General features: G+C 45.5%; 1 protein-coding gene across 5 annotated transcripts in view; it reads right to left on the reverse strand.

Annotated features, from left to right (window-relative positions):
• The window catches only part of itgb4 (integrin, beta 4), a 28,030-nt gene that overhangs the window by 1,742 nt on the left and 403 nt on the right, over positions 1–25,885 (reverse strand). Inside the window, exons 2-42 of one of the 5 annotated variants that reach the window (XM_061230837.1) lie at positions 22,439–22,518; positions 22,010–22,092; positions 21,649–21,744; positions 21,292–21,496; positions 21,097–21,193; positions 20,774–20,945; positions 20,235–20,498; positions 19,149–19,238; positions 18,886–19,008; positions 18,601–18,768; positions 18,206–18,282; positions 17,442–17,641; positions 17,071–17,174; positions 15,724–15,819; positions 15,439–15,568; positions 15,197–15,319; positions 14,890–14,996; positions 14,267–14,300; positions 13,684–13,878; positions 12,537–12,640; positions 12,380–12,438; positions 12,139–12,162; positions 11,807–11,955; positions 11,506–11,685; positions 10,977–11,125; positions 10,399–10,603; positions 9,877–10,194; positions 9,579–9,733; positions 9,069–9,249; positions 7,810–7,947; positions 7,463–7,645; positions 6,959–7,081; positions 5,738–5,896; positions 5,055–5,222; positions 3,569–3,730; positions 2,641–2,757; positions 1,801–1,950; positions 1,497–1,685; positions 974–1,129; positions 380–544; positions 51–170 (exon numbers count right to left, since the gene is read on the reverse strand). In XM_061230837.1, coding sequence (XP_061086821.1) covers positions 51–170; positions 380–544; positions 974–1,129; positions 1,497–1,685; positions 1,801–1,950; positions 2,641–2,757; positions 3,569–3,730; positions 5,055–5,222; positions 5,738–5,896; positions 6,959–7,081; positions 7,463–7,645; positions 7,810–7,947; positions 9,069–9,249; positions 9,579–9,733; positions 9,877–10,194; positions 10,399–10,603; positions 10,977–11,125; positions 11,506–11,685; positions 11,807–11,955; positions 12,139–12,162; positions 12,380–12,438; positions 12,537–12,640; positions 13,684–13,878; positions 14,267–14,300; positions 14,890–14,996; positions 15,197–15,319; positions 15,439–15,568; positions 15,724–15,819; positions 17,071–17,174; positions 17,442–17,641; positions 18,206–18,282; positions 18,601–18,768; positions 18,886–19,008; positions 19,149–19,238; positions 20,235–20,498; positions 20,774–20,945; positions 21,097–21,193; positions 21,292–21,496; positions 21,649–21,744; positions 22,010–22,092; positions 22,439–22,511 — 5,791 coding nt within the window. In that variant the 5' untranslated portion in view covers positions 22,512–22,518. Of the gene's footprint in view, positions 1–50; positions 171–379; positions 545–973; positions 1,130–1,496; positions 1,686–1,800; positions 1,951–2,640; positions 2,758–3,541; positions 3,731–5,054; positions 5,223–5,737; positions 5,897–6,958; positions 7,082–7,462; positions 7,646–7,809; positions 7,948–9,068; positions 9,250–9,578; positions 9,734–9,876; positions 10,195–10,398; positions 10,604–10,976; positions 11,126–11,505; positions 11,686–11,806; positions 11,956–12,138; positions 12,163–12,379; positions 12,439–12,536; positions 12,641–13,683; positions 13,879–14,266; positions 14,301–14,889; positions 14,997–15,196; positions 15,320–15,438; positions 15,569–15,723; positions 15,820–17,070; positions 17,175–17,441; positions 17,642–18,205; positions 18,283–18,600; positions 18,769–18,885; positions 19,009–19,148; positions 19,239–20,234; positions 20,499–20,773; positions 20,946–21,096; positions 21,194–21,291; positions 21,497–21,648; positions 21,745–22,009; positions 22,093–22,438; positions 22,519–25,885 lie in introns of all 5 variants that reach the window. The other 4 variants (XM_061230840.1, XM_061230839.1, XM_061230838.1 and 1 more) reach the window with 4 other exon arrangements.

Genomic DNA, 25,885 nt, shown 5'->3' on the forward strand with positions numbered 1-25,885 from the left:
TCTATCTGTTTCTCATCTTTACCTAGCGATAAAGATAGAGGTTGCTGTACCTGCTAAAAAGGGGTCGTCGAATGTGGTGTGAGTGACATTGGTACGAGTACTGATCTCTCCTGGGAGGTGGTACACATCTTTCCTTGTCATTGCCTGGCTGCTGAACTGGGACAAGTTACCTAGGAGGAGGGATTAAATACAGCATGTTATCCACCTAATTTAAATTCACTTGGGTTGAAATATCACACAGAAAAAGTTTGGTTTGGGGTCACCAATAGTGTTAGAGGGCTACTCTCATTCACATTTTCAAACAAATGACATTCACATGTTTCAAAAAGTTCAGCTGCGGACAGTGAATTTAGTGCAGAAAACTATGCCATTAGGATACCTCCATCCTGGGACTCGATGGTGATAATGCCCTCTCTCTCAGGACCAAAGCCCTGTGTGGTTCTTGCCTGGACCTTAAACTTATAGGGCACATTCTCAGTCAGGTCAGCCACGGTCAGACTGGTCTCTGCGTTGTCCCCGCTCACCTGGAAGGAGCGAACATCACCTGCAAAATGGAGACAGTCTGTCAACCTGGGCACAATCAGACATCATAGACACGCCCTGTGCATTGTGGCAGAAGACAGTGTGAGAGCCGTCAGTGACTGCAGGAGAAATCGCACAGCTTGAAACAAGTACAACCTCACTTAAACAGATACTGTCTGGATGTGTGTAGTCTAAATGTTTTGCAATAAGGCCTGAGAGAGGCACAGTTTCATCAAAAGTTTCCTCTGATGATGTAAGAGTTTGTAAGACTGCTGCCAATTGTGTGCTTTGTATTGCTGAGGAAGGCTGTTGCTGTCAGACAGATTTAATTTGCCAAAGTAAAATCAGGAAACCTGTTGAACAAAACGTGGGAGTCCCAGACCCATTTCTTCAATACTTTTATCTAAAGGGTGGATAACAGAGAGAGAGAGAGTGTGTGAGCAAGCCTCACCTCCACCGTGCAGTTGTTCACAGGTGACCATGTAGCCCATGATGTCCCCGTTGGGCTTGCGAGGTTTGTCCCAGCTCAGCTGCAGGGCCTCAGGGCTGAGGGCAGTGAACACCAGCGGCCCAGGGGCACTGGGGGTGCTGAGGGTGAACGGGGATCCTGGATGAGAGGGGGAGAGAGCTGTGTTATGGAGGAACGGGGGCTGGGGGACAGCTAGAGACACGGGGGGGAAAACAGGCAGGAGGGACACACAACTGCACAGACAGTGGGTTGGAAGGGAGGAAAATGATCATGGAATAACTGTGTGGAATAGCTTACCAGGACATTTAGTGGAGACAAAAACACTGGGGGTTTTCAAGACCAGACTCGATAAGGTGCTAGACACTATTTAGCTTTTAGGCAAACTAAGCACTAGGTACGCTTTAGTGGTAGAAAAAAGGCGAGGTTTGCAGGGCTGAATGGCCAGTTCTCATCATTATCTTACGTTATCATAGAGGAGATGAACAAGGGAGAAAGGAGGCTTCACCTGGCACAGGGCTGAGGGGACTCTTGGGATCCACAGCAGATTCGATTGTGATCACGCCCTCTCTTTCGGGGCCCCAGCCTTCCTGGCTCTGTGCTTTGACCTTAAAGATGTAGGAGTGATTGGGCAGGAGGTCCTTTACCACCACCGTGTTCCCTGCTGTGCTGGGCACCTCAATACGCTTCACCTCACCTAAAGGAGAAGTCATGAAGGTTACAAAAGGTCTTTGTGCTCTGAGTCGCTATGCCGCTATATGGAGAGTAGGAGATTGAGGCTTTGAGTTTCACCTTGAGGCCGCAGCACTAACCTCCACTGAGCAGCTGGTAAAGCACACAGTAGCCCAGGACGTCTCTTTCGCAATGAGGCTCCTGCCAGCTCACTTTCAGGGCAGTAGGCCCCAGGGCTGAAAACACCAGCCGAGTGGGTGTGTCTGGGACTCCTGGGGTCAGCCTGGGGTCTGAGCAGCAGGGCACAGGCAAGGTTAGAGCAGAAGAGGAGAAGGACGGACACACAGACAATGGGAACAGCGCACAATCACAATTACGGAAACCTATGTTACACAGAACAAACTGACACATATGAACAGAAAACTCAATGAGACATACAGTACAGACCATCACCACAGTCAAAGTAGAACACATGTACACACAGGTATGCATAAGCACACGCACAGCATATTCACACTAGAATAAACATGAATATACTTGAAACTACACACAAACATATACGTGAATCTACACAGACAGGTCCAGCGACACATAGCCCATTACTGACCTTCACACCCTCTCCAGTTCAAATAAACTACTTGGATAAATAGAAGCCAGGAATACAAGAGTGGAAAAATAAATATGATTTATTTATGTTTCAATATAAAAATAAAACAATCACAAAGATGATTAAATCCACTCTTTTACTATTTTTTGTTTTCCAAAATGCTGTTTGCCTAGTCAAAAAATACAACAAATTGTATTGTATTTTTTGAATATTTTCTTAGAATTTATTCAATTTAATCTTCACGTGGCATTTACAGCTCAATTGGTGCACACTGGTGCTGTGCTATCGCTCTCTCTCTGTTTCCCTGACGCTGAGCCTGCTTTGGGCAGGGGTGCACTTTGTGAGAGGGCTGTAATGGGCTGTGTGCTCTCACCCTGGAGCACACTATCCAGGTTCTGCAGTGCGTCGTGGACGTCTTCTGACTGCGTGCGCGCCCTGCCACTCTGACCCACGCTGTAGTTCACCAGCATCTTGCTGTAGCCAGACACACCTGAGATAGCAGGGAGCAGGACGCAGGACAGGTGAGGGAGAGGGGAGAGGGGAGAGGGGAGGGAAGGTTATGGGGGTGAGGAGTGATGAAGGGGTGGTCGTAGGAGATTAATTTGGAAAAGGTGAAGGGTGGAGGGGGTGGGGAGTGGGTTGGAGTTGAAATAAGGGTAGTGTGCAAAAAAGAGATATGAAGATGGGAGAGTAGGGGAGGAAAGGAGCAGCAGTCAGCTGAGAGCTCTTGCAGGAGCAATGGGCAAAGCACGCATGACTCCAAAACCAAAAAGCCCCCTATCCACAAGGCCAGATGACCCCCATGCACAAAAAAGGAAAAATCGTCCCAAATTTTATTGCGATACAGTGAGATAACTGCGGCTGCCTTATCTCACTTTAGTTAGTTTTGTACTTCTTCCTTGCTGTAACTCCCCATAGGAAAATATTTATTTTGTGAGGTGAGTAATTCCGTTTGCACTTTAACTTTCTGCAAACAGCAGCAGTAAGGGAGAAAAAAAACTGCAATGGACAGCAATACCAAAACACAGTTAGGACAAACTTTTTCTTTCAACGAGTCTAATAACAAGTGAAAAAGGTCTATAAATGTTTATTTATTCATTTATTCTAAACCTGCTCAAACATGCTGTTACAGTATACAATATGGGTGAGTGTAATGAATTATGAAAGAGGCAAAGAATATGACCCAGCGTTGTCATTTACCCCAAGACTCAGGCTGTTAGTTTGCAGTGGAGAGAAAGAAACAAAGCAAACATTGATCCCCCTCCCCCCTTAACCTTTGAGATCCGGAGAGCAGATGGTACCTAGACTGTCTGTGAAGTCTGCAGGCATGTCTGCCATCACAATGGAGTCCCGCACGCCATCGTTGTCATAGTAACCCCTCTCCGAGCGTTTCCTCAGGACCACTTCCTCTGTGCGCAGCGCCCCGGTTTTCGTCACTCCCTGTCTGCTCGAGAAAGTATTCCCTGGTGGAGAGGAGATGGGGAGAGCAGGGGGTGTATGCAGGAGATAAAGAATTGTGAATTGTGGTGGTGAATTGTGGAAGCTGAATCAGCTCACAGTGCGAACAGTTTGGCTGACTCTACTACTTTAGCATCTTGACGAAGGTCGTTGATTCATAATTAATATTCCCCAACAGTCTCTCGCAGCATGGAAACGTTTGGTGACCTACAGGGATAGATCTAGACTCCCTGCTGGCTCTGACCTGTTATATTACAAACTATTACAACACCTAATGATTTACCTGACCAGGTTTAAAGTCTGTCCCCAAATACTCCTGCCATCAGGGCTGATTTGTAACAATGCTGTAAGCAGTTAGGTCACTGTTTGCTGTTCAAAACCAGTGCTGCTGATTCAATCGTCAGCCCCATGTCATTAGAGGGAGAGAGAATGCATGCTAATGCACAAGATAAGCGCTTCAAGCATCAACCACAGCCGTCAGACTTAGCACTGATGGAATCTATGAGGCAATCAGGGAAGTCTCAAGCTAATTATTTTTTAAGCTTCTGGTAACTGAATGTAACTCTTAATGAGGAAATGGTAGAGTACTGAACAAGCTCATCTCCAAGAATGAAGCAGGGTCATAAAGACACAAGCAGTAGACAGATAGACAGCATGGGGTGCTTTCTGGTGTCGCGGAACCATGTGTACTGTCATTGAGTGGCAGACATATTCTCTCCCTGTACCTATCCTGTCAGCATTCTTCAGCGATAATGGGTTGTAAATAACAGCCCATACACACAGAAGGAACTGGTGATAGGTTCAGGTGCAGGTTATTCTACTCATCTGATAAAGTTCAATTAAAAGATTAAAAATTAGCTAGTTAACTTTAGCCTGGATATCTCACAGGCAAGATCAAACAGAGCAAGACTAAATGAGTAAACAATTACTTTTCTATACTTGGGACAAACTCACATTGAGTGAATGTCCAAAAGATGAGAGATGTCAAGGACTACAATGTATAATTGTACATAACACTAATGAAATTTACAGGATAAGACACAAATACTATTTTCCATGGATGCTGCCCTTGTCAACAGCAGGCCATGTTGGCAGAAACTTATATAAACATAGTTTTAGGGACGTTTTAGCAGTGCTACAGGATACTAAGACAGGAAAAGGCAGTGCTGTTGCAGAAATGCTCAGATGGGAATCTGCCAGCGGGTTATAAAGTATGAATGTAATGAAGTAGAAGGCCTCATTTATCATGGCTTATGATTTGTTAAATCAAACTGCAGGGGGTCCTGAATCATAAAGAAAATAAAGGTGAATGCTTTCAGGCTGGGTTACCTTGTCCAGATAAGTAGGTGGTGGTGGTGTTTATGTTCATGCTGCCCCCTGACCCGTGATAGCTGGGGGCAACCTGGGTGTGGCTTGAGGATGAGATGTTATGCGTCATTGAACTTGAGCTTCCAGGGAACAAGAAACTCTGATCCAATTTCCCATTCATGAACTGATCTGCAAAACACAACAACAGCGACAGAGTGAACACCCGAGCTGGTGGGTGTAGATGGGAGCGAAGCAACACCGCACCAACAAAACAACAAAAGAGAAACCAAAGCACAAAACACAACGCAGGCCACACAACCTCCTCTGCACGGACGTATCACCAATGCTATAGCAGCGCTAAGCCTTTATATTCCTCGGGTAGCGTAGCTAAAACTAAAAGACTCCTCCTTCCCAGTTCTGCTCCAGCGAGGGGATGGGGGCGGGGGTTGGAGGGGAGGGGAGAGGCACAGCCAAGCCACGTATGGAGACTCCTCCATCATCAACTGGCTGGAGCAGTTGATGCCGGCAAGATCCCCTCTTTGACTTAGCGAGTCACATGGGAGAGGCCGGAAAGAGCGGCAGACTAGCGCTGCAATCAGGCAGGCTAGCCTGCGAAGAAAAGGCTGGAGGAGCACAGGGGGCGTGCCGGCATTGAAGTGGGGACTTGGCAGAGGCTGGCATGCGTCTACCAGGTTGGTCTTCACCTTGCAGCGGGGTCTGGGCACGGGGAGGGTGAGGTGGCTCATCGCTGGCCTCTGTGTCAGTGCTGAGTCGGTGGAGGATGACATCAGCAGGCAGCTTCCAGGAAACCTTGCGAAGGTCCAGGTCCTCACCAACCAGCTGAACATATTTCCAGCGCAAGCCTTTTTCAGGGAAAGCAAGCAAGCATGGTGGGGGGTTGGTGGGTCGGCTGGCTGGGTAGTTGGCTTTTAGCTAAAGCAGGGCAGGAGGGGATAATTTGGGGGAATGTGAAATGGAGAGGAGGAGGCTGGTAGGGCCTGAATGACAGAATGACGACCTTCAATCACTACAATCCTGGGCACTGCTGGAGGTGTGGGCCCGTCAAAAACCAGAAGGGACATGTGTGTGTGTCCGTACACAGAGCCTGAATTCAACAGCCTGTTCAGTAGTTTTCAAATTCATATGAAGGACATCTTTTTGTGGTTGGGTGGCAATGCACCAGCACAAACACATTTGAACAATGAAAAGACACCGAAATCAGGATTGGAATCATCGAAGAGGACACTGTGAGGCATCATTTCAAACCTGCTGAATCCACACAAAACATGACAACTTGGAGACTTCAGTCTGCTGGTGGTGAATGGAATGCATCTGTATGTTGCTACTGTGACACAGCTTTCTGTATTTCTCCTCTTAATCTGCTCACACCAATGCACCCTGTATACTCCTGTAGTTGATAATGACAATTGGAGACTGGAGACTGGTGCTGAGGTTCCAGGCTTGAAGCTGCCATTTCCTTGGAAAGTTGCTCAGAAACTCACCTGTTCCAGTTCCGCATATTGCAGAACTTTTTTTTCCCTACAAAGAGTACTACATTTGTACTCTGTAGTAGTACCATGTCTCACAACAAACTATTTATATGAAACCCCATCAATGTTAAAATCAGCATAAACTTGTAATATGGGGTATAGGGTTTAGAGGGACTGTTGAATGTGGTGGAGTAGATGGCAGTACAGAATGTCAAATGAGCATGTGGTGTGCCTTAATGCGGAAAATACCCACTTTCTGTAGGGATGTCAGATATTTTACATAATGTATATGAATATACTGCAATGCATACTGAAAATATTGCGGTACATTGGGACCAATGTATGTTAATTTAGCCTTAGATTAGCAGGCTATAGGATATTTCAGAGTCATATTACAGGTGGATTTGTGGTGTATAAACTGGGGATAATACCAACCTTCATCAGCCACACTGGGCCTCTTGCTGCCAGTTGGGGAACGCAAGACCTCGTTGCTGTACATCAGGTAGTTCTCATATTCGTCACCCGCATCCACGATGGGGACGTCGGGAATGATGGGAACTGATCAGAAGTAAAATAGACAAATAGAACAATTATTACCAGCCATTACACAAACCAAATGCAAATAAATGTAAATACAACGTTGCACCATTGTACCATTAGTCTGCCATTTACTATATCGATAAGCATCTGGAACCTCTCTGCATTCAATTGCATCCCATCCTGTACAGCTCAATTGCATTCCAATCTCCACTCACTGTAATCCAGTTCTCCTCTTCTACACTACTTCCTGCTGACTCTCCAGTGTTCTGCTGGTCTGCTCTCTCTCCTGCATCTGCTCTTTTTACTTCAAAAGAAACTAGCTATCTAGAGTTCTTTCACACAATTATTTTCTACTGGGTTTTCCTTCACTCCCCAGTTCAATCTGCTCACTGGACTTACTGGACATGGGCCTGTTAGGCTGTGTTGCCAGGTTAATGGTGGCATCTCTGAATGGCCCCCAGCCAATGCTGTTGCAAGCACGGACATTATAGATGTATGTCTGCGAGGGCTGCAGATTCTCAATCAACAGCATGCGTTTCCTGGGGTTGTCAATCTTCACTTTCTTTGTCTGACCTGTGGGATCTGCAATGCAAAAAGGTTGGGAGAAGGTGTCACAAGCTAGACAATGCAATGGGTAGAGATGCAACAATCACAGTGTTTTTATTCAAAATGCTAATATTCAAGATATTCAACCAATTACAGGCACATCTACGGAGGGAAGGAAACTGAAAATCCAAGGTACTTACTGCTTGCCTGATCAATGGGTGTGTATGTGACTTCATAGGCAGTGATGTCACCATTGGTGGCAGCTGGCTCGGCCCAGCTCAGTTGAGTGACAGTTGGGCTGATGACATTGAAAGCCAGACGCCCTGGTTCACTGGGAACTATGGGAGAGAGGGACATGGAAAGAGGTCATAAGTGAAAGGTGCAGACAGAAACTCTGGTGAGAGAGAGATCTCTGGTGTTAAGATTAACAAGGGCATATACACTCACCAAACACTTTATTAGGAACATTGTTACTTTATTACACCTACTTATTAATTCATTCATTATCCTAACCCGCTTATCCTGAACAGGGTCGCAGGGGGGCTGGAGCCTAACCCAGCATACATTGGGCAAAAGGCAGGAATACACCCTGGACAGGTCACCGGTCCATCGCAGGGCACACACACACACTCATACCTATGGGCAATTTAGACTCTCCAATCAGCCAGACCTGCATGTCTTTGGACTGTGGGAGGAAACCAGAGTACCCAGAGGAAACCCACGCAAACACGGGGAGAACATGCAGGCTCCGCACAGGGAGGCCCCGGCCAATGGGGATTCAAACCAGGAACCTCCTTGCTGTGAGGCGGCAGTGCTACCCACTGCACCATCCATGCCGCCCCTACTTATTAAGGTGATTATCTAATCAGCCAATTTTGTGGCAACAATGCAATGCATACAATCATGTAAATATGTGTCAGGAGCTTCAGTTAATGTTCACATCAACCATCAGAATGTGGAAAAAATTTGAACTCAGTGACTTTGACTGCGGAATGATTGTTGGTGGCAGACAGGGTGGTTTGAGTATCTCAGTAACTGCTGATCTCTTGGGATTTTCATGCACACTAGTCTCTAGACTTTGCAAAGAATGCTGCGAAAAACAAACAAAATCATCAGTTCTGCAGAAAGAAACGCCTTGTTAATGCGAGACATCAGAGGAGAATGGCCAGACTGGTCAAAGTTCACAGGAAGGTGATAGTAAAGCAAATAACTACACATTACAACAGTGGTATGCAGAAGAGCATCTCTGAACACACAATGCATCATAACTCTAAGTGGATAGGCTACAGCAGTAGAAGTCTAAAAAATAAGTCGAATAAATACCTAATAAAGTGCTCACTGAGTGTAATTTTCACTCAGTTCTTCCTTGACCAGAGAGAAACATGATAAGGCACGGTCAGAAATGCATGACACCCACAACCAGAGCCCGGTTTCACAGCAGCAGCGGGGTTAGACGTACCGTCCTCCTGAGTCTGACAGTGAATGACATCACTGTAGTTGCCATTTCCCAGTCTATTGTGGGCACATACGCGCATTTCATAGTCACAAAATGGGTAGAGGTCGGTCAGCTCTGCCTGTGACGTCTTGCAATCAATCACTTTGGCCTTAGACTCTGGGTCTCCTTGGATCCAGTATTTTACCTGAGAAGAGATGGAAGATTTATTCAGGTTAGACAGAAGAGAAAATCCACTCAAGGACTGATTTCAATATTAATATATAGGTGAGAGAGAGAGTGAGTGAGCGAGTGAGAGAGGACAGAGAAAAAAGGTGAAGTGTAACTCCATGAAGCAAGGTACTTAACCTAAATTGCTTCAGTAAATATCCAGCGGTATAACCCAACTGTGTGTAAAAACATTGCAAGCTGTACAAGCTACTCAGGATAAGAGCGCCTGCTAAATGCCTGAAATGTGCATTTGTATCATGCCATCCATCTATGAAGTCACTCTTAGTCCATGCTTGTTATTATTACTTTGTAGCCATGAGCGTTGTCAACTGGAAGCCAGTTGAGACGGATATTTTTGGGTCCAGTGGCCGTGGCTTTGATGTTGCGTGGGGCCAAAAGTCGTCCCCCAGGTGATGTGGCAACCTGGCTGACATTCTCCATGGTCATCATGGGGTTGTCCCCTGAGGAAAAAGGAAAGGTGGGAAAGGAGGTAGACAGAGCATTCATGTTAGGGCCTGGGATGATGCTTCGGCTGAGTCAACAGCTTGAAGAAATCAGTTCTACCAAAGGAGGACCGTAATATCCCAATTTCATGACCACTCACCACGGTCGGCGACATGGATGACGCTGGTCTTCTTCTCCCCTATCACAACGTTGGGGCTTGGGTCAAACAGCTCCACTTTGAAGTTTCCGGGCTTAACAGTGTTGGGACACTCCTGTGAGTTAATTACCACATTCTTCTCCGTCTCGCCAGGAGGGAAATTGAGAACGCCCGACAAATCAAAGCCGGGGGGCTTGCGGGTACGCCAATGAACCTTGGCCGGGCTCTCCAGGTTGCGCGCCCGCACCACTGGGATGGAGTAGCTGGGGTCTAATGTTGTGTAGTTCTGCTTGTCCTTCTTGAACATCACCTCACTGGGCTCTGCTTTCAAAAGAGGGGTGGAGGGGAGAGGGTAGGTGCTTTAAGTTTACTGGATCTGACTCCCTTTGCCTTACCTACTGCACTGAACATTGTGAAGTGATAATGTGATTTTAGTTTAAATTTACATTTACACAGTTATTATTTTGTTCAGTTATGTGGCCCTGAAGTGTACAGAAGCAGTAATGGAAGCACTACTATGCTCACCTGGCAGGTCAGTGATGGTGACTGTGGTGCGGGGGTATTGGCCTAGCTTGGCACCCTGTCGCGCGTTGCTCAGGTCCATGACAAACTGCTTGACCTTTTCATCCAGGAGGGAGTCATCCTCGCCCAGTTCCAGAAGCTTCACAGGCACAACCTTCTGGAGCTCCCCTGGCTGATAGGTCAGGTCTCCTTCCACTCCAATATAGTCCTGTAGACATGAGCATGAGGTGGAGGAGGAGGCAGTCAAATCAGAGGTAGAAGGGGATTGTTACAATACGAGCCACTTAAAATGGGCTGTAAGAATAAGAGGAGAGTAAAACAGTTTGTAACAATAAGAGGAGAGTAAAAAAGCTCGTAACAATGAGAGGAGAGAGTAACAGCTTGTAACAATGAGAGGAGAGTAAAACAGCATGCAACAATAAGAGGGGATTAAAACAGCCTGCAACAATAACTATTTTAAAGCATCCCCATTGCTTTCAACACTTATTGAAACACTATTGAAATCAAATTCCAGCTTTCCGTTTGGCTATGCGGAAGCACTGTGTTGAGAACAAAAACACTGATGGCATTATGTAAGCTACCTTATTATCTCTGGCAGTGAGGTCACGGGTACGATAGGTGACCTGTGTGCGCCCATCCTCGATGATCTCACGCTTGATGGGGATGTTGGCCACACCCTCCTTTCGGCTATAGGTGTAGGATGGCTTCAGGAAGGTCAGGATACTCTTTGCTAGAGAGGGGAGTGAGGACACTGGGTTAAGGGTCACAGACACACACTGTGGTGATACAACAGCAAACTTGTCCCTGGTTATGGGTATGCACTTTGCACTTTGTTTTAAGTGGCTCGGGATAAGTAACAACATCCGGCACCAGGGGGCAGCAGAGGTTACCAGGAGGCACCACCCACTGATGGACAGGTCATTCACTATGCAAATGATTCAGTAACTCCAATAGCTAGAGCAATCCAAACCAGAGCAACATACTACTTCACATCATTCAGTACATGCTATGTTAAATAAATGTGTAAGGAGCAGAGGTGTGCTGCTTTAGCTGGGCCAGCAGGTTGTGAAGGTTAAGAGTTAAAAGGTGGCAGCTAAGCGCCAGTCTCACCTTTGTCCTTGATTATAGTGATGTCGACATAGCGGCGGCCGATCTCAGCGATGCCAATGGGGACATCCACAGCCTCTACCCTCAGCTTTTTCTCATCGTCATCTTCATCCTTGGCGAAGAGGGGCACACGTACATCCACCATCTCGACACCTTCCTGCATCTCCACTGCACCGGCCGCTTCTACAGTAGAAGATTGATTGGGACAGAGACCATGAGGTGAAAGCAAACACCTGGGAACAGCCTGTGTTTGCTGATGCCATGCACAAGACAACTGCATGTGTGCCTGTAGATGTGATCTAACCTCTGTCTGTGGCCACAGTGTAGTAGCCAGGAACAACTTTCAGGTCCCCGAAGTTAGCAGCCTGGACCTGCTTCTCAGTCAGTTTGACGATGTCAGGGTAGGCAGAGCGGGGAGCTGAAAGGACTGTGTCCACAATGGTGTTGTTCTCCCTAAAGGCAGGAAGTGGAGAGAAAATAATTGATTACTTTCATTTTGTATATTTTTAACTATTCTTAATTGCACACAATATTATATTTATACTATATATTACCTTAACATTTTTCATGTTTTATAATTGTATTTCTTGTTCAATTCGTACAGAATGAATTACTTGACAGTAAATGTATCATTACCTTTTTCCAGCATTGGTCTGGTTCCTAAAAGAGAAAAAATATTCATTCTGATGAATATATAGAAAAAACATACTGTACTTTCGATCCTTCCAATCCAAGTCAACCGAATATGTGGAAGTAGAAATAAATAAAATAAAAACTATGAGACCCAAGTGATACAGCAGTGTTGGTGAAGAGGAAGTCTCTCACAGATCGCTATATGCCACAGTAAATTAATTTTAAAAAGGTGCAGTTACTTCACCTGAATTTGGTCCTTTGAACCTTCTGAGCACCAGGGATCTGCTTGTAGATGTTATTAAGCTGCAATATGGAGAAGAGACACACATCAGTCATTCCAGGGAGTCACTACAGGAGGCGCCCCCAACACAAGCACCAGCACAGCAGAAGGCTCCACTCACACTTTCGTCCACCTCCCTGCGGAGTATGTCAGTATCAATGGCCTCAGAGTGGAGCAGGTTATCGGTGAATGGGCGGGTCAGCCGCAGAGAGACAGGGTGTGGGACTGGAGAGAGAGAAAGAGAGAGAATGGTGAAACAAAATTAGTTTTGCAGGACAAAGAGTAAATTCCGGTTCAAAACTAACATCGGCGATCGCCATCAGCTATTGCATGCTCAGGGAACCAATCCATTGTAATTAATGACAGCGGCTCCACTGTAGCCATCGTGTTACATTCGATAGCAGCGTCAAAGTTAGAGAATCAGTTTTTTTTTCATTTAACTTTTCTCATTTAACTAACTGACGTAGCCGACATGAATTTAGCTATACATGTCGGCTACGTCATCAGAATCTGTAAGCTAGCTAGCTGGCTAAATAAGCTGGTTACAACTGACCCAAAGCATCATTGCGTTATGCAATGAGTGAAAACATTATAGCTGTCGACATCCAATGTAAAGTGAGCTTGCAAAACACAACAGTAGACTCATTGATGAGGGCGATGGCTGCAATGGAGCCCGTAGAATGTCAAAATGATCACTGCAGTAGAGCCATGCCGTAACTCGGCAAAGTCAGAAGTCAGCTGTCGCTCAGATTGCTCAGGCTAGCCAAGGTAGGTTCTGTGATATCTGTATGCTAACATTACTCTATTTTAGTTGGGAGTGTCATGTGATTGCCCCATATTTAGGAAATGGCTACACTGACAGTGATTTAAAAAATGCCTACACACATCATTTTAGCATTTAATCCAAATAAACTCAACTGAAAAAAAGCATGACAGTGCTCCTTTACGACAGAGAAGAATACCATGATTTTGTTTTTTTTTAGGTTTCTACCCATCTCTTGTTCCCTTTATTCTTCATTTCCCAGAATATACACCACTGATGCAGTGTGTTGCTAATAAAGTAGGCAAGCATTACTCATGTACTTAAGTAAAGTTTCTTTGAGCCACTAATTGCAGGTGATAATGCCAAACAAATCCAAATCCAAAAGTGCCATCAGAAACCCCATGAGAACATGCCACGGCATCTAACCGGCACAGCATCTTGGATCTTCAGGGGCTAAAGCAGAAATAACTGATGACAGGGTGAGGAGTGGTCTTGGGGGACTCACTGATCTCCTTGGGGTTGGGTGGGATCTGGGCCAGCGGGTGGTTCTGTGAACGGTGAACGTTGTCGGTGATCTTCCAGCGCACCACGTCAGTGTCCTTCAGAGGGCCGGTACGCACCAGGGGCGTGTCCAGGTCATTGGAGGTCAGGGCGGAGTGACGCAGCATGTACTTATCCTCCTTGAAGCCCACCATGCGACCTGCAGATACAGTGTGCCGTCAGCTGTCATACACGCAGCACCGCCACTCACACACTCAGAGGACAAGCACCACTGCTCCCAATGATACAGATCATCTACACTGTAAAAACAATAACATGTCAGCATCAGCAAGTATTTTAGTCCTATTTTTAGACTATTTTGCTAAGAAAATATTGCCAATAAGGATAGTTTTACTTATTTCAGGTTTTGTCAATAGGGTAATAAAATTTCACTGGTCAAGCAAACAGTACTAAAGCTAATGTTGTGTACTTGAGAGATACTGTGAAGAGATACTTGAGAGATTCTGTTAAAATAAGATTTTAAGCCACATTACAAGACTGAAACTGTTGTTAAGGCAGACATTTTTTCTGGGTACAACTTCACCCACCTCGACCACAGCAGGGCAGCAGTGCCAGACAGCCCTGGGAGAGAAAGAGCAGTACATGGTCATTATAATCTACATTCACACTGAAGATGCCATCTTCAACTTAAATACTTAAGGCAGTACCATCAAACAGTCTCAGATGGTGGAGAGAGGTGATGTACTGTATGCATTATGCATCATATGTTCAGACAGGACTATGGGACTATGGGTGACTTCCTTTCGTTTAAAGTGAACAACAGAGATGGATGCTTGTTTGAGGACAGCTGGTCTTGGGGCTGTGGGGGTTGTGGAAGCGAGGCTGTGGGAATGGGGTTGTGGGTGCGTGGGCGCTGTGGACTCAGGGTTGTGGGTGTGAGGGCTTTGGATTTGGGGTTGAGGTAGTGGAGGCTGTGGATTTGGGGGTGTGGGTTGTGCATGTGTGGATTGTGGGTTTGGGGGCTGTGGATTTGGGGGTGTGGGTTGTGCATGTGTGGATTGTGGGTTTGGGGGCTGTGGACTTGGGGGTGTGGGTTGTGCATGTGTGGATTGTGGGTTTGGGGGCTGTGGACTTGGGGGTGTGGGTTGCGCATGTGTGGATTGTGGGTTTGGGGGCTGTGGATTTGTGGTTGTGGCTGTGGGGCATGTACCTTGCAGCATGGGCAGTACTTCCAGCAGCACAGCAGCAGCAGCCCCAGCAGCAGCATGAGGAACATAATGAGGGGGATGAGCCACAGGAAGCCTGCTGGGGGGCAATCTGGAGCACAGCAACACAGCAGTTTACACAGGGACAAACACAACACATACAGGAAACGCATGCATACTCCGACACACACACACACACAAACATACAAACATATACAAGCACAAACACACACACAGGCACACACACATACCAAAATACACACGCACATAAACATACATAAGGACACATTGACTGTACACACGACCGCTCACCCTTCTTCTCAAGCATTTGGACTTCATTAGGTCCATTGGGCTTGGCCGCATAGTCCACAGTGTAGTGGTAGGTGCAGTCATCTTCCTCATCTCGGAAAGTGCAGGTGTCAATCACATCCTCCTCTGTAAATACACACAGCAGATCACACCTCACACCACTCCTCAAACAACTGAACGGGGCCTAGAGCAGCAGCTGCTTTCATGAGCCCTGCGGACTGTGTTACAGAGTGCATTTCACCCACTCTTCTGCAGCTCATCCACCATGGTGATATTGAAGGGGCAGCCCCCACACTTCTCTCCCTTCAAGTCTCCAGTTTTCCAGGCCTTACACTGGGCACAGCTCCGTGTGCCTTCACACATCCCCAGTTGAGCCTGAGATAAATGGGCACACACAATTTAATGCATAGAAGTAGATAGAATGCATAACGGTGTACAAGCTGTAGGCATTTAAGGCACACACACACACACACACAGACACACATACAAAGACACATACACACACACGCATAGACAGACGTGTCACTCACCAGGGCACTGACTTCACAGGTGTCGCTCAGGTGTAGGGAAGAGCCGGGACAATCACATCGTCCACAGTTGCATATGCCACGCCCGTTACAGATTCCCTGCGGCAGGAAGATGAACAGAGACATTGTCACACACACAACATGTGTCTGAAATGTTTGGTATGCAAAAGTCAAAAGAAAAGGACATAATATTACATTTACATCAAACTGCACAACTCCAAAGTCCCAAACCATAAAACATACACTCAGTGAGCAATTTATTAGGTGGACCTGTACACCAGCTTGTTAATGAAAACATTTAATCAGCCAATCATGTGGCAGCAACTAAATGCCGGTTCAGTTGTTTTTCAGACCAAATGTCAGAATGGGGAATAAATGTGATCTTTGACCGTGGAATGATTTTTGGTGACAGACAGGATGGTTTGAGTATCTCGGAAACTGCTGATCTCCTGGGATTTTCATGCACACTAGTCTCTAGACTTTGCAAAGAATGGTGCAAAAAACAAAAATCCAGTGAGCAGCAGTTCTGCAGAGAGAAACGCCTTGTTAATGAGACAGGTCAGAGGAGAAGGGCTAGACTGGTCGAAGGTGACAGGAAGGTGACAGTAACGCAAATAACCACGCATTACAACAGTGGTATGCAGAAGAGCATCTCTGAACACACTATACTCCAAACCTCTGAGTGGATAAGCCACAGCAGCACTATTGAAGACTCAATAAGTCTGAAAAATAAGTCTAATAAATACCCAATAAAGTGTTCACTGAGTGTGTATGAGAATTCCAGGTCCCATAAAATGTGCCATACAAAATATCCATCCATCCATCCATTATCTGAACCCGCTTATCCTGAACAGGGTCGCAGGGGGGCTGGAGCCTATCCCAGCATACATTGGGCGAAAGGCAGGAATACACCCTGGACAGGTCGCCAGTCCATCGCAGGGCACACACACCATTCACTCACACACTCATACCTACGGGCAATTTAGACTCTCCAATCAGCCTAACCTGCATGTCTTTGGACTGTGGGAGGAAACCGGAGTACCCGGAGGAAACCCACGCAGACACGGGGAGAACATGCAAACTCCGCACAGAGAGGCCCCGGCCGACGGGGATTCGAACCCAGGACCTCCTTGCTGTGAGGCGGCAGTGCTACCCACTGCGCCATCCGTGCCGCCCTCCATACAAAATATGCCCCAAAAAAATGAAAATGAAATGACCACTGGGATAAGTGCTTCTAACTGTAAGTGCCAAGAATAGAAGGGGCTCAGTGCAGGCTGTAGGACAGATGGAGGCGCTGATGTGAAGGAAGACGGAATGGGACAGAAGGAAAGCGACGACTGTGGCTCTCACCCCCTTGGTGTCCATGCAGGTCTGGTTGCTTTTGGGACACTCACAAGCCGGCCCGTCCCACCCGCTCTCGCAGGCACACTGACCGTGGTAGCAGGTGCCTCGATCTGCAGGAGCCAATTCACAACTGAGCTCACTAATGTTCGCAAAATAAACACAAAACACACAAATACATCCATCCTGAACAGGGTCGCAGGGGGGCTGGAGCCTATCCCAGAGAGGCCCCGGCCGACGGGGATTCGAACCCAAGACCTCTTTGCTGCGAGGCAGCAGTGCTACCCACGGCACCATCCGTGCCGCCCACACCAATACACAGCAAGGAAAGAGGTTAAAAAAACCCTAAACCACTGCAATCGCCAAGACAGACGTGGTACCGTTGCAGAGAAATCCCCCGAAGCGCTGGCACTGTGTCTTGTCGTACTGGCAGAAGGGGCCCTCGTACTTGGGGTTGCTGCACACGCAGGATCCGCACAGACAGACTCCGCGGCCGGAGCAGGACTCATTCCTGCCAGGTTCAATGCAGGCCTTGTTGTCTGCAATGGCGCCCGAAGAGCAGTTACAGAAACTCCCCAGCCTGCAGACAAAATGGACAACAGTTACCACGGCAGCTGCTGTATTCTGAATACGAAATAATGCATAATGCATGTCATGTAAAAGACAAAGGTTATAGGGATATTCTCAATCTTCCTTTAACTTAATCTGTACTTGTCAGGGACAATGTGCATTTTTTTTAATACAAAAGCCTATGTTCATCTGCAGTCCCTGTACAGGTATGCAAAATTTAAAAAAATAAAAGAAAACAACAATACAGGTAGGACAATCACACTGAATACAAAATACATTATAAAACATGAAATACCACAATGCAGCAACATGACACCACAGTAGAAAAACACCGGTCCTCACCGGTGTGATATGAGCATAAGCTATTCTGACTATGGAAATATAGTGCTTGCATCTGGTCATTTTATTAACGGTCATGAATAAAAGTTATATTATTACCACTATGAACATAGAGATTAGTGTTTAATTTAATTCAGCACTTTGCCTTAAAAGTTTCCCTAATTGTCAGTGTTAACAGCAAAGCAAAAACACCAGCTCAAAATATGCTCCGTAATGTATTCTTAATATCACTCACCAGCCATCATAGCACTGGCACCTCCCACAGACCAGATCCCCATTGGCGTGGCAACTCACTGCATTCTTTACAGGTGTCTGCATTTTCCAACAGGAAGCACAGAGTTAAGTCTCACCCGCTGGCACACACCCCATCAGCACAAAGTCAGCACAAAAACACAGCTTACATTACATTACATGGCATTTAGCAGACGCTCTTATCCAGAGCAACGTACAACAAAGTGCAGATCAAACACAACAGGCTGCCCATCGAACCAACAAACAATTCACACAGTTCACTCAGTACACAAGTAGAACTATCACAGAGCTCCCCTCCCCTCCACTCATCCTTCTCCTCCTCTTTACTCCTTCCTTCTCTGTTATGGCTGCAGTTTTCTTCCTCTATGCAATCCTCACCTTCTCGCAGTCACAGGACTTGCAGAGAACCCCAGCGTCAATTTTGAAGGCGGTGCTGAAGGTGGTCGGTTTGACCCTCATCGTTCCCTCTTTCTCTGCGTCAGGCAGCTCACAGACGTGCTGGCCACCGACTTTCTCAAGAGCTTTCACCTTCACCTTGAATGTGCCCTGACAGTGATGAAGGGAAATCCTTGTCATACAGCATATGGAATCAGACTGTGGCAGTAAACTCTTTTTCATTTTTTGTACTTTGATACTATTGATAGTATCAATGATATCGCTTACTATGTTTCCTGGTGTAATCTTAAAGGTGTTAAATTCAGTTGAGCTGCCAGTAGCAGACAGGACCTGTGCATCCACAGCCTTGGGTCTGTCCTCAGAACGTATGCTGATCTTTGAACGGATATTCTGTAGAATAAAGTAGAACAATAGTGAGATAGACTGATAAACAGAAAGATAGAGAGAGAGGGCAAAAGAGAGAGAAAGAGAGAGAGAAAGAGAGGGCAAGTACAGGAATGACAATAATTAGGAACAACTTCGTATTTTACCTCAAACGCACTTTCCAGGATAGACAGGATGTTGGAGGAGTCTTCTTGCAATAGTCCCAGTTCAGCAATGGGAAAATATTGATACAACTTCTATTAATACGAACAGAAAGGAGGATGCATGTCAGAAGTAGTATCCCAAATAATGTAGCATTAGCAGTAACAGTTAGAATCAAAAATATAAAAACAATAAAAGAGGATATTATGAGCAGATCCTTATCTGTGGTAATTTTAAATGAATGATATTAGTTGAAATAAATAACAATATGTTAACTAACAATAACATAAAAATGTGATAAAATGATACATAGGATCATTTTTAATAATGGAACCGCCATCTGGTCCAGAGATCAAAAGCTGAAGAACAATAATTACCAAGGAAAATAAGCAATATAGCAGGAAACAGTGCTTTATACAAACTCCTGATACATTTAAGAAATAAAGGTACAGCTAATGCACATACAAAAAAAGAAAAGAAAAACACAAATGAAAAATTGCCAATTCTGGACAAGAAGTGTGCAGTATAAAACTTGAGCGGAGTGGATTGGAGTGGATTCTACATATTTGCTAAAGTAGGCAAAAAAGAAAATGACAAAATAGAAGTATGTTCAGAGAAGGAGAGGCAGTTATTAAGAGTAATTGCCAGGATTTCAGCAGAGGGGGAAAGGAGAGAGATAAGACTCCAGACAGAGAGGGAGAAAGTTCTGCAGGCAAGGAAGTGGCACCAGAAAGAAACAGGTCAGATAAGCTTGTTATTGAATACTTTTCTACTACCTTTTTTTTGCAATATATAACACGCATGTATGCTTTTTTTGTAACATTGTTGTATGTGTGTATGTATTTAATATCTATTGAGTGTGTATATTTCATAACATCTTCCATTTAACACATTACTTTTTCATTTCTTTTTATAAAAAAAAGCCCAACTAGGGACGGGAGTATGCAGACCACCAGCTACATGAACCTCGTGTAAACAGGCAGTAATGATGCTATGTCTCTTGGCATTGTCCCTACCCAACTAAGCATCAAACTGCCCTAGCAAATTAAAGCACAGCTCAATCCAGCATATCTCAGCCGAGTGCCACCTACCTCATAGTAGGAGAAGGAGTGGCTGGTGATGGCGAAGATGGGGATGATGTTGTGCTTGCCCAGGAGCCGCACAAGAGTAGGCACAGACGGGTAATCCTGCACTGTGTCGTGCGTGTAGTTGCCGTCAGGCGTCAGGTGACAGGCTTCGTCATTCCGCGGCAGGATGCCGGCCAGCACGTTCACGCCGTCCGCCTCATAGTGGAACGCGGACTCTGTTGAGAAGACCAGCAGGTGCGTGCTGTCCGGTCGCCAGCCAATATTTTCCTTGACACATGGGAAAAAGACAGAAATGTCCATGGAGTTTAGTACTGAGGAAATATTAACAGTTTGCTACCTTTTACACTAAATCCATCCTGAGATGTGTTGTTCAATAGAGTAAAAAACACACTAACCAAACTCTATGACAAGTCAATGTTTTTTGATATAGCTGCATACAGATAATAGGTAGCTTGGCCAGTTCTATTCAGTAGCATTGGTGCAAATTGGATGACATCACACTGACAATAATGACAAGGCTGAGAGTTTGAGTGCTGCAGTACCTGGCACACAGCAGTCTGTAATATGGCATCAAATCCTCCTTCTGGGGCATCCAAGTTGCCAGAGATACGCTCACCCTGCAGCTTGTCAAGGAAGAATGTGATGTTGCTGGTGAGCGGAATCACATTCTTGAAGGAGAAGGGGGGATCGCTATGTGGCCAAGGCTGTTCCAGTCTGAGAGAGAGCAGGAAGGACAGTCATGAGAAAAGACTAATCAATGAACAGTCATCTAGAAATATGCACAGATTCATTCCGGCATCTGTACTGGCGTTTACAGTGTCAGTTCCTATGTATTAAAGATGATGACTGATCTGTGTATTCTTACTTGGAAGGCCTCATGTCGGTCTGTGGCTCAGTGACCTTGTCCACAAACTTCCCGAAGCCAATGGTATAATCATCTGACAGTTTCCCCACCAGGTTAGCTGCCAAAGACATGGAGAAATGTGAGGAAAGGATTTCAACATACAATGTGACTTTGACAGATCATCCAGCCCGCTCTCAGATCTCCGGCACAACGTACCCAGCTGAGTCCCCATCCGCTTCAGGTTGTCCAAATCGTCGGACATGGAGTTGGAGAAGTCCATGAGGATATAAAGGTCAAGGGGACCCCTGGCAGGCTCAAAGACTTCCATCTCCACTTCCTCCTCCTGTCCTGGAAGCAGGCGCATCTTCAGGAGCTGAGGGGCCACTTGTGCCCGCTTCAGATTGGTGTCAATTCGTTTATTCTGCAGGGGCACAGCAGAGGGGACAAGCAGGGTCACGTCACACTCACTGCTGTGCCAGGCAGTGACAAGTACACTGTTCCCCAGACACGCAGACTTTAATGGGCTTGTTCTATGAGATCGCTGGCCTTAAATGCTGGTAGCACCCCTCTCACCTGCATCATTTCCATCTCACTTTGAACAGTCACATATGTCTGGCAGTCCTTCTTGTCCAGGTTTTCCTTAAGGTCACAGCGTGGACCATTATAGGCCTGCATTCAAATAGGAAATACAAATACAAATGGGAATTCAAATACACAAAATAGGCATGAAAAACAGAATATAGAACACATTGCCAATTTGGACAGTAAGTACTACTGGAGCAAGAAAAGATATGCTGAATATGCATTATTCTCTCAATACTGCAGCAATTGACAAACAATTAAAATGGCAGGCAGACATGCGGCATGCTCTGATAGGCAATCATGATTATATCCACTTTCATTATCATGTAGTCCAATACTTGTACAAGCTAACCTCATCAGAACAGTAGGCGCAGCCTTCCCCAGCCCGGATGCACATGGAGCAGCTGGAGTCTTGAACAGCTAGACAGTGGTTGACTGGAGAAAGGACAAAAAGAAGGACAGCATGGACATACAGTCACAGAAACCCTACAGTACCATACCTTCTACCCTCAACACCAGCAAGCATCAAATCTGGACCTCAAATCCAAATCCAGCCATGGTTTTCATCTCTGCCAGGTAATTAGGTGAACAATTAGTGCTATGGATTGGCCAGACTGTCTTCACACCTGACTCCCAGGTAAAGGGAGGGTGGAAAAGCAGCAGGACCGTGATTTGATTATCCCTGCTGTACACTGTTGGTGTGAAGAATGGGAAATGCAGATTGTGATATGAGGAATGATATGATGATCATGGGGGGTGAAGCAGTGCCATGGAATATTACCAGCATGGGTTGTGGTCCAGTAGAGTGTGAGAAACAGCACCCACACAGAGAGATGTACAGCCCAACTCCCCATCTCCCTCCTGTAGGGCAAAACAAGACAGGATAAACAGTCTCTCAAACACCCAGGACCTAATAACACTTGTTTACCCTTTAACTGAAGCGTGTCACTCACAAAATCCTTTACCAATGTCAAACAGTGCACAGGCTAACTGATGCCTTCTAGCCATCCAGTCTGACAAGACTTCCTTTACTGTAAATGTGTCTATGATGAAGCAGATCTGACATTCTAATGCCCGTTGTGGAATAAATCACATGGAAATTGAAACCGAATCACCGTGTGCCTACCCTTACATTTTTCTGTGTTACAGCAAGAGTGGTTGCATTCAAAACAGACCAGTTTGAGATTGTCAAATTGTTTGCAGACAATATACTGAAACCCACCAAACAAACAAACACATAATAAAAACAATTATTATTATTATTATTATTATTATTATTATTACTAAATTAAGTGTAATGATTCATTTATCTGTGTAATGAATCCCTGAAGGACCAGGAGACTGGCACCAAAGTAAATAAGATAAGACTTTCACACTTTGAACTCAAGCATGTCCAGATCAAACGCTGAGAGGAAGAGCTGTATGACATCAGCACCTGACTATTCCTCCTAAGACAGCCGTGAAACCCAATATCTCTATCCTCCCCAGCCACATCTCCTGTTTGCTGAAAACCAAGAATGGTGAGCAATAAACTCAAACAGGGACCCACCTTCAAGGGCTTAAAGGCAATTTCACCCCCTATATATTCTAGGATTGGCCTTTGAAAACAGCTGTGCCCCTACCACATTATAATAATCCATCTTATATGGTCTATAGCCATTTGAGACAACCTGAGAAAGTGAGTTGATGGTTTTACCAGAAGAGACTTTACAAGGGATTCGGCCGGATGATAACTGATCAACTCTGCAACATGTTACCTTTGACTGAAAGTTCTTAACAAATGAATGCAATTTGATTACAGCAAGTTCTCCAACAAGGCTTTGTCATTTTGTTACAACCTCTCTTGTTTAAAACAACATAAGATAAATTGTTCAATTCCATGGCTAATTAATAAAATTTTCGAACACTGTATTATTAGTTTTCGTGACCAGTTTTGAGTTTTGAGTTTTTGCGATCAGCAGCGCATTGCTTATGCGCAATGAGATGCTATCATGCCAGCTGCGCCTCCTATGTCTGCCCTGCTGTAAAATCCAGGTATGCCAGCTTGATCAGCTTGAAAATTGAGCGGGCCAAGTTGGTCATAAGCTGGGCTGGTCAACCAGCTAGTGCCGGTAGCTTGTCTGAGCTACCAGTTGTTTCAAAACCGAGTTTAAACTTATTTTTTTCCAGCAGGGTAGACAACACTAGAGTCAACTGGGCATGGTTCTGCAGTGCTGCTGGCCGCAGCTGGCAATGACATCCTGGATTAAACACCAGACCATGGGACCCGTCCATGCACTAAAACAGTGACTTCTGAGTACACATTGCTATCACTGAGATGTGTGAGGAACTGAGGGAGAACTTCAGAGACTCCCCTGTGCACCCCCTGCACTTCCCACCCTGGTCTTGACTCACACACAGTTCCTGATTGCAGGAATTTCTATAGAGGGCGAGAGTGACCCAGCCAACTTCAAAACAGAATACCTCTGGGAACATGCGGGAAAACTGTGACTTTGCACCGAAACGTGAACTTGAGCAAGCTTTCTGCACCCACCCCCATGGCCTGTCACATAAATCACAGAGCGAAGGAAAAAAGAGCACCTACTTCTATCCCCTTGAAAATAACACGCAACAAAGGGCTCAGTGTTAAAGATCCGGGCCAGGAGAAACAGAGAGGAGACGAAAAGCCTCTGAGGGGATGGTGCCAAACACATGGAAGTTCAACCTTGAAGAGCGCTAGCTCCCCTACGGAGGCTTCCTTTGTCCTGGGAACTGCGGTGACTCATGCGGGTGAAAACGCGTTATTCCCTATTCTGCCTGAGCGTGAATGCAAAAGGCGAACATTCCAGAGCTGGGCAGGGCCGTTTTCTCCTAAGGCGACAGCAGGGAGGCATGGGTGATGCGGGGTGGGGTAGAGCCGATGACCGCTTGATCAATCCAATCCACGACACACCTGGACCACCTCACCTTACCACCCCACCTCAGTGTAAATGAACAGTATCAAAGTCAAAGAGAGAAAAACTTCAACATCCTGACACTGACACAAATGGTTTTGGGAGGAGTGATCAGCAGTACCCTTGCCAAGATATATCCATTTATTTAGTGCGGACTACACTGTTACTCACAACGTAGACTGTAGTCACCCTCAAAAAGAACGATATCTCAGGCTTGATCGAAGACTACCTTTATGCAGGTAGAACTGCACACTGGATCTATTGCCTGCCATTTTGCACTGTCACATGTAAACCATCCATCCATCTTTGCACATAGCTAGCAACATAAACATTTCCCTTTCCAGCTCACGTTCCATTCGCTGAACCCATTACACTAAAGTTAGACAAAAAATTCCACCCTTATACAGTACCCACTAAAGCATGTGATTTATAACATGGAATTCCCCAGTAATTACTAAAACTCTATCTGTACCATATCAGTTTACCCTAGGCTTTGAACTGGCATGTACTTTCAAACTCATTTGGAGGGCAACATTCATGAATACCACAACAGGAAGTTGACAAGAGACAAACGTAATCTCACTCTAGTTTAAATTTTTTTTCTTTTCTTTTTTTTTATAAAAGTCGAGTGGATGTGCAAAAATAAAACATTTTTTATGAAGAAGACCCATCTTAAAAGACCCCATAAATATAAATGTATACATCTATTCAATACATTTCGTCTACGTCAGACTGTTGAACCTCTGAGGTTATCTGCTAATTTAGCATTGGTGATTCCAGCAGACATGTGTATGAATAAACAGAATTACCTAACAGACAAGCCGCTGCAGCACTGGGCTTTGTCACGCTCAGAAATGTTCCAAGCGTATTCTCCCGCCCTAGAGGACAATTCCAGCACAGCACATTAACCACTGATTCCATTGAGCACACCTAACTACCAGCAACAATGGCAGGGGTGAAAGAATAGAACAAAAAAGTGTACAATGAGATGTGGGAACAGCTTCTCTGACACAGTTAGACACAGGGAGACAAAGCAGGTTCTGTGACAGAAGCAGCTCAGGATCTGTACTTTTTTTCTGTCCATTTATGCAGTGCAGCAAATATATCATATTCCACAGTCTGCATATTGCATACCTGTCAGGCCTCTCCCAACTCTATCCGTACAAGCACAAACATACACAAACAATCATACACACAAGCTTGCACAGAGAGAGAGACAGAGTCCAAGTCTAAAGAAGTACGGAGTGCAAGAAGAAAGTACAAGCTAAAGAGTTTCCCAGAGTTTATAGATTAAA

The sequence above is a fragment of the Conger conger genome, chromosome 2 (assembly GCF_963514075.1).
Source record: "Conger conger chromosome 2, fConCon1.1, whole genome shotgun sequence".
In the NCBI taxonomy this organism is placed as follows: Eukaryota; Metazoa; Chordata; class Actinopteri; order Anguilliformes; family Congridae; genus Conger; species Conger conger.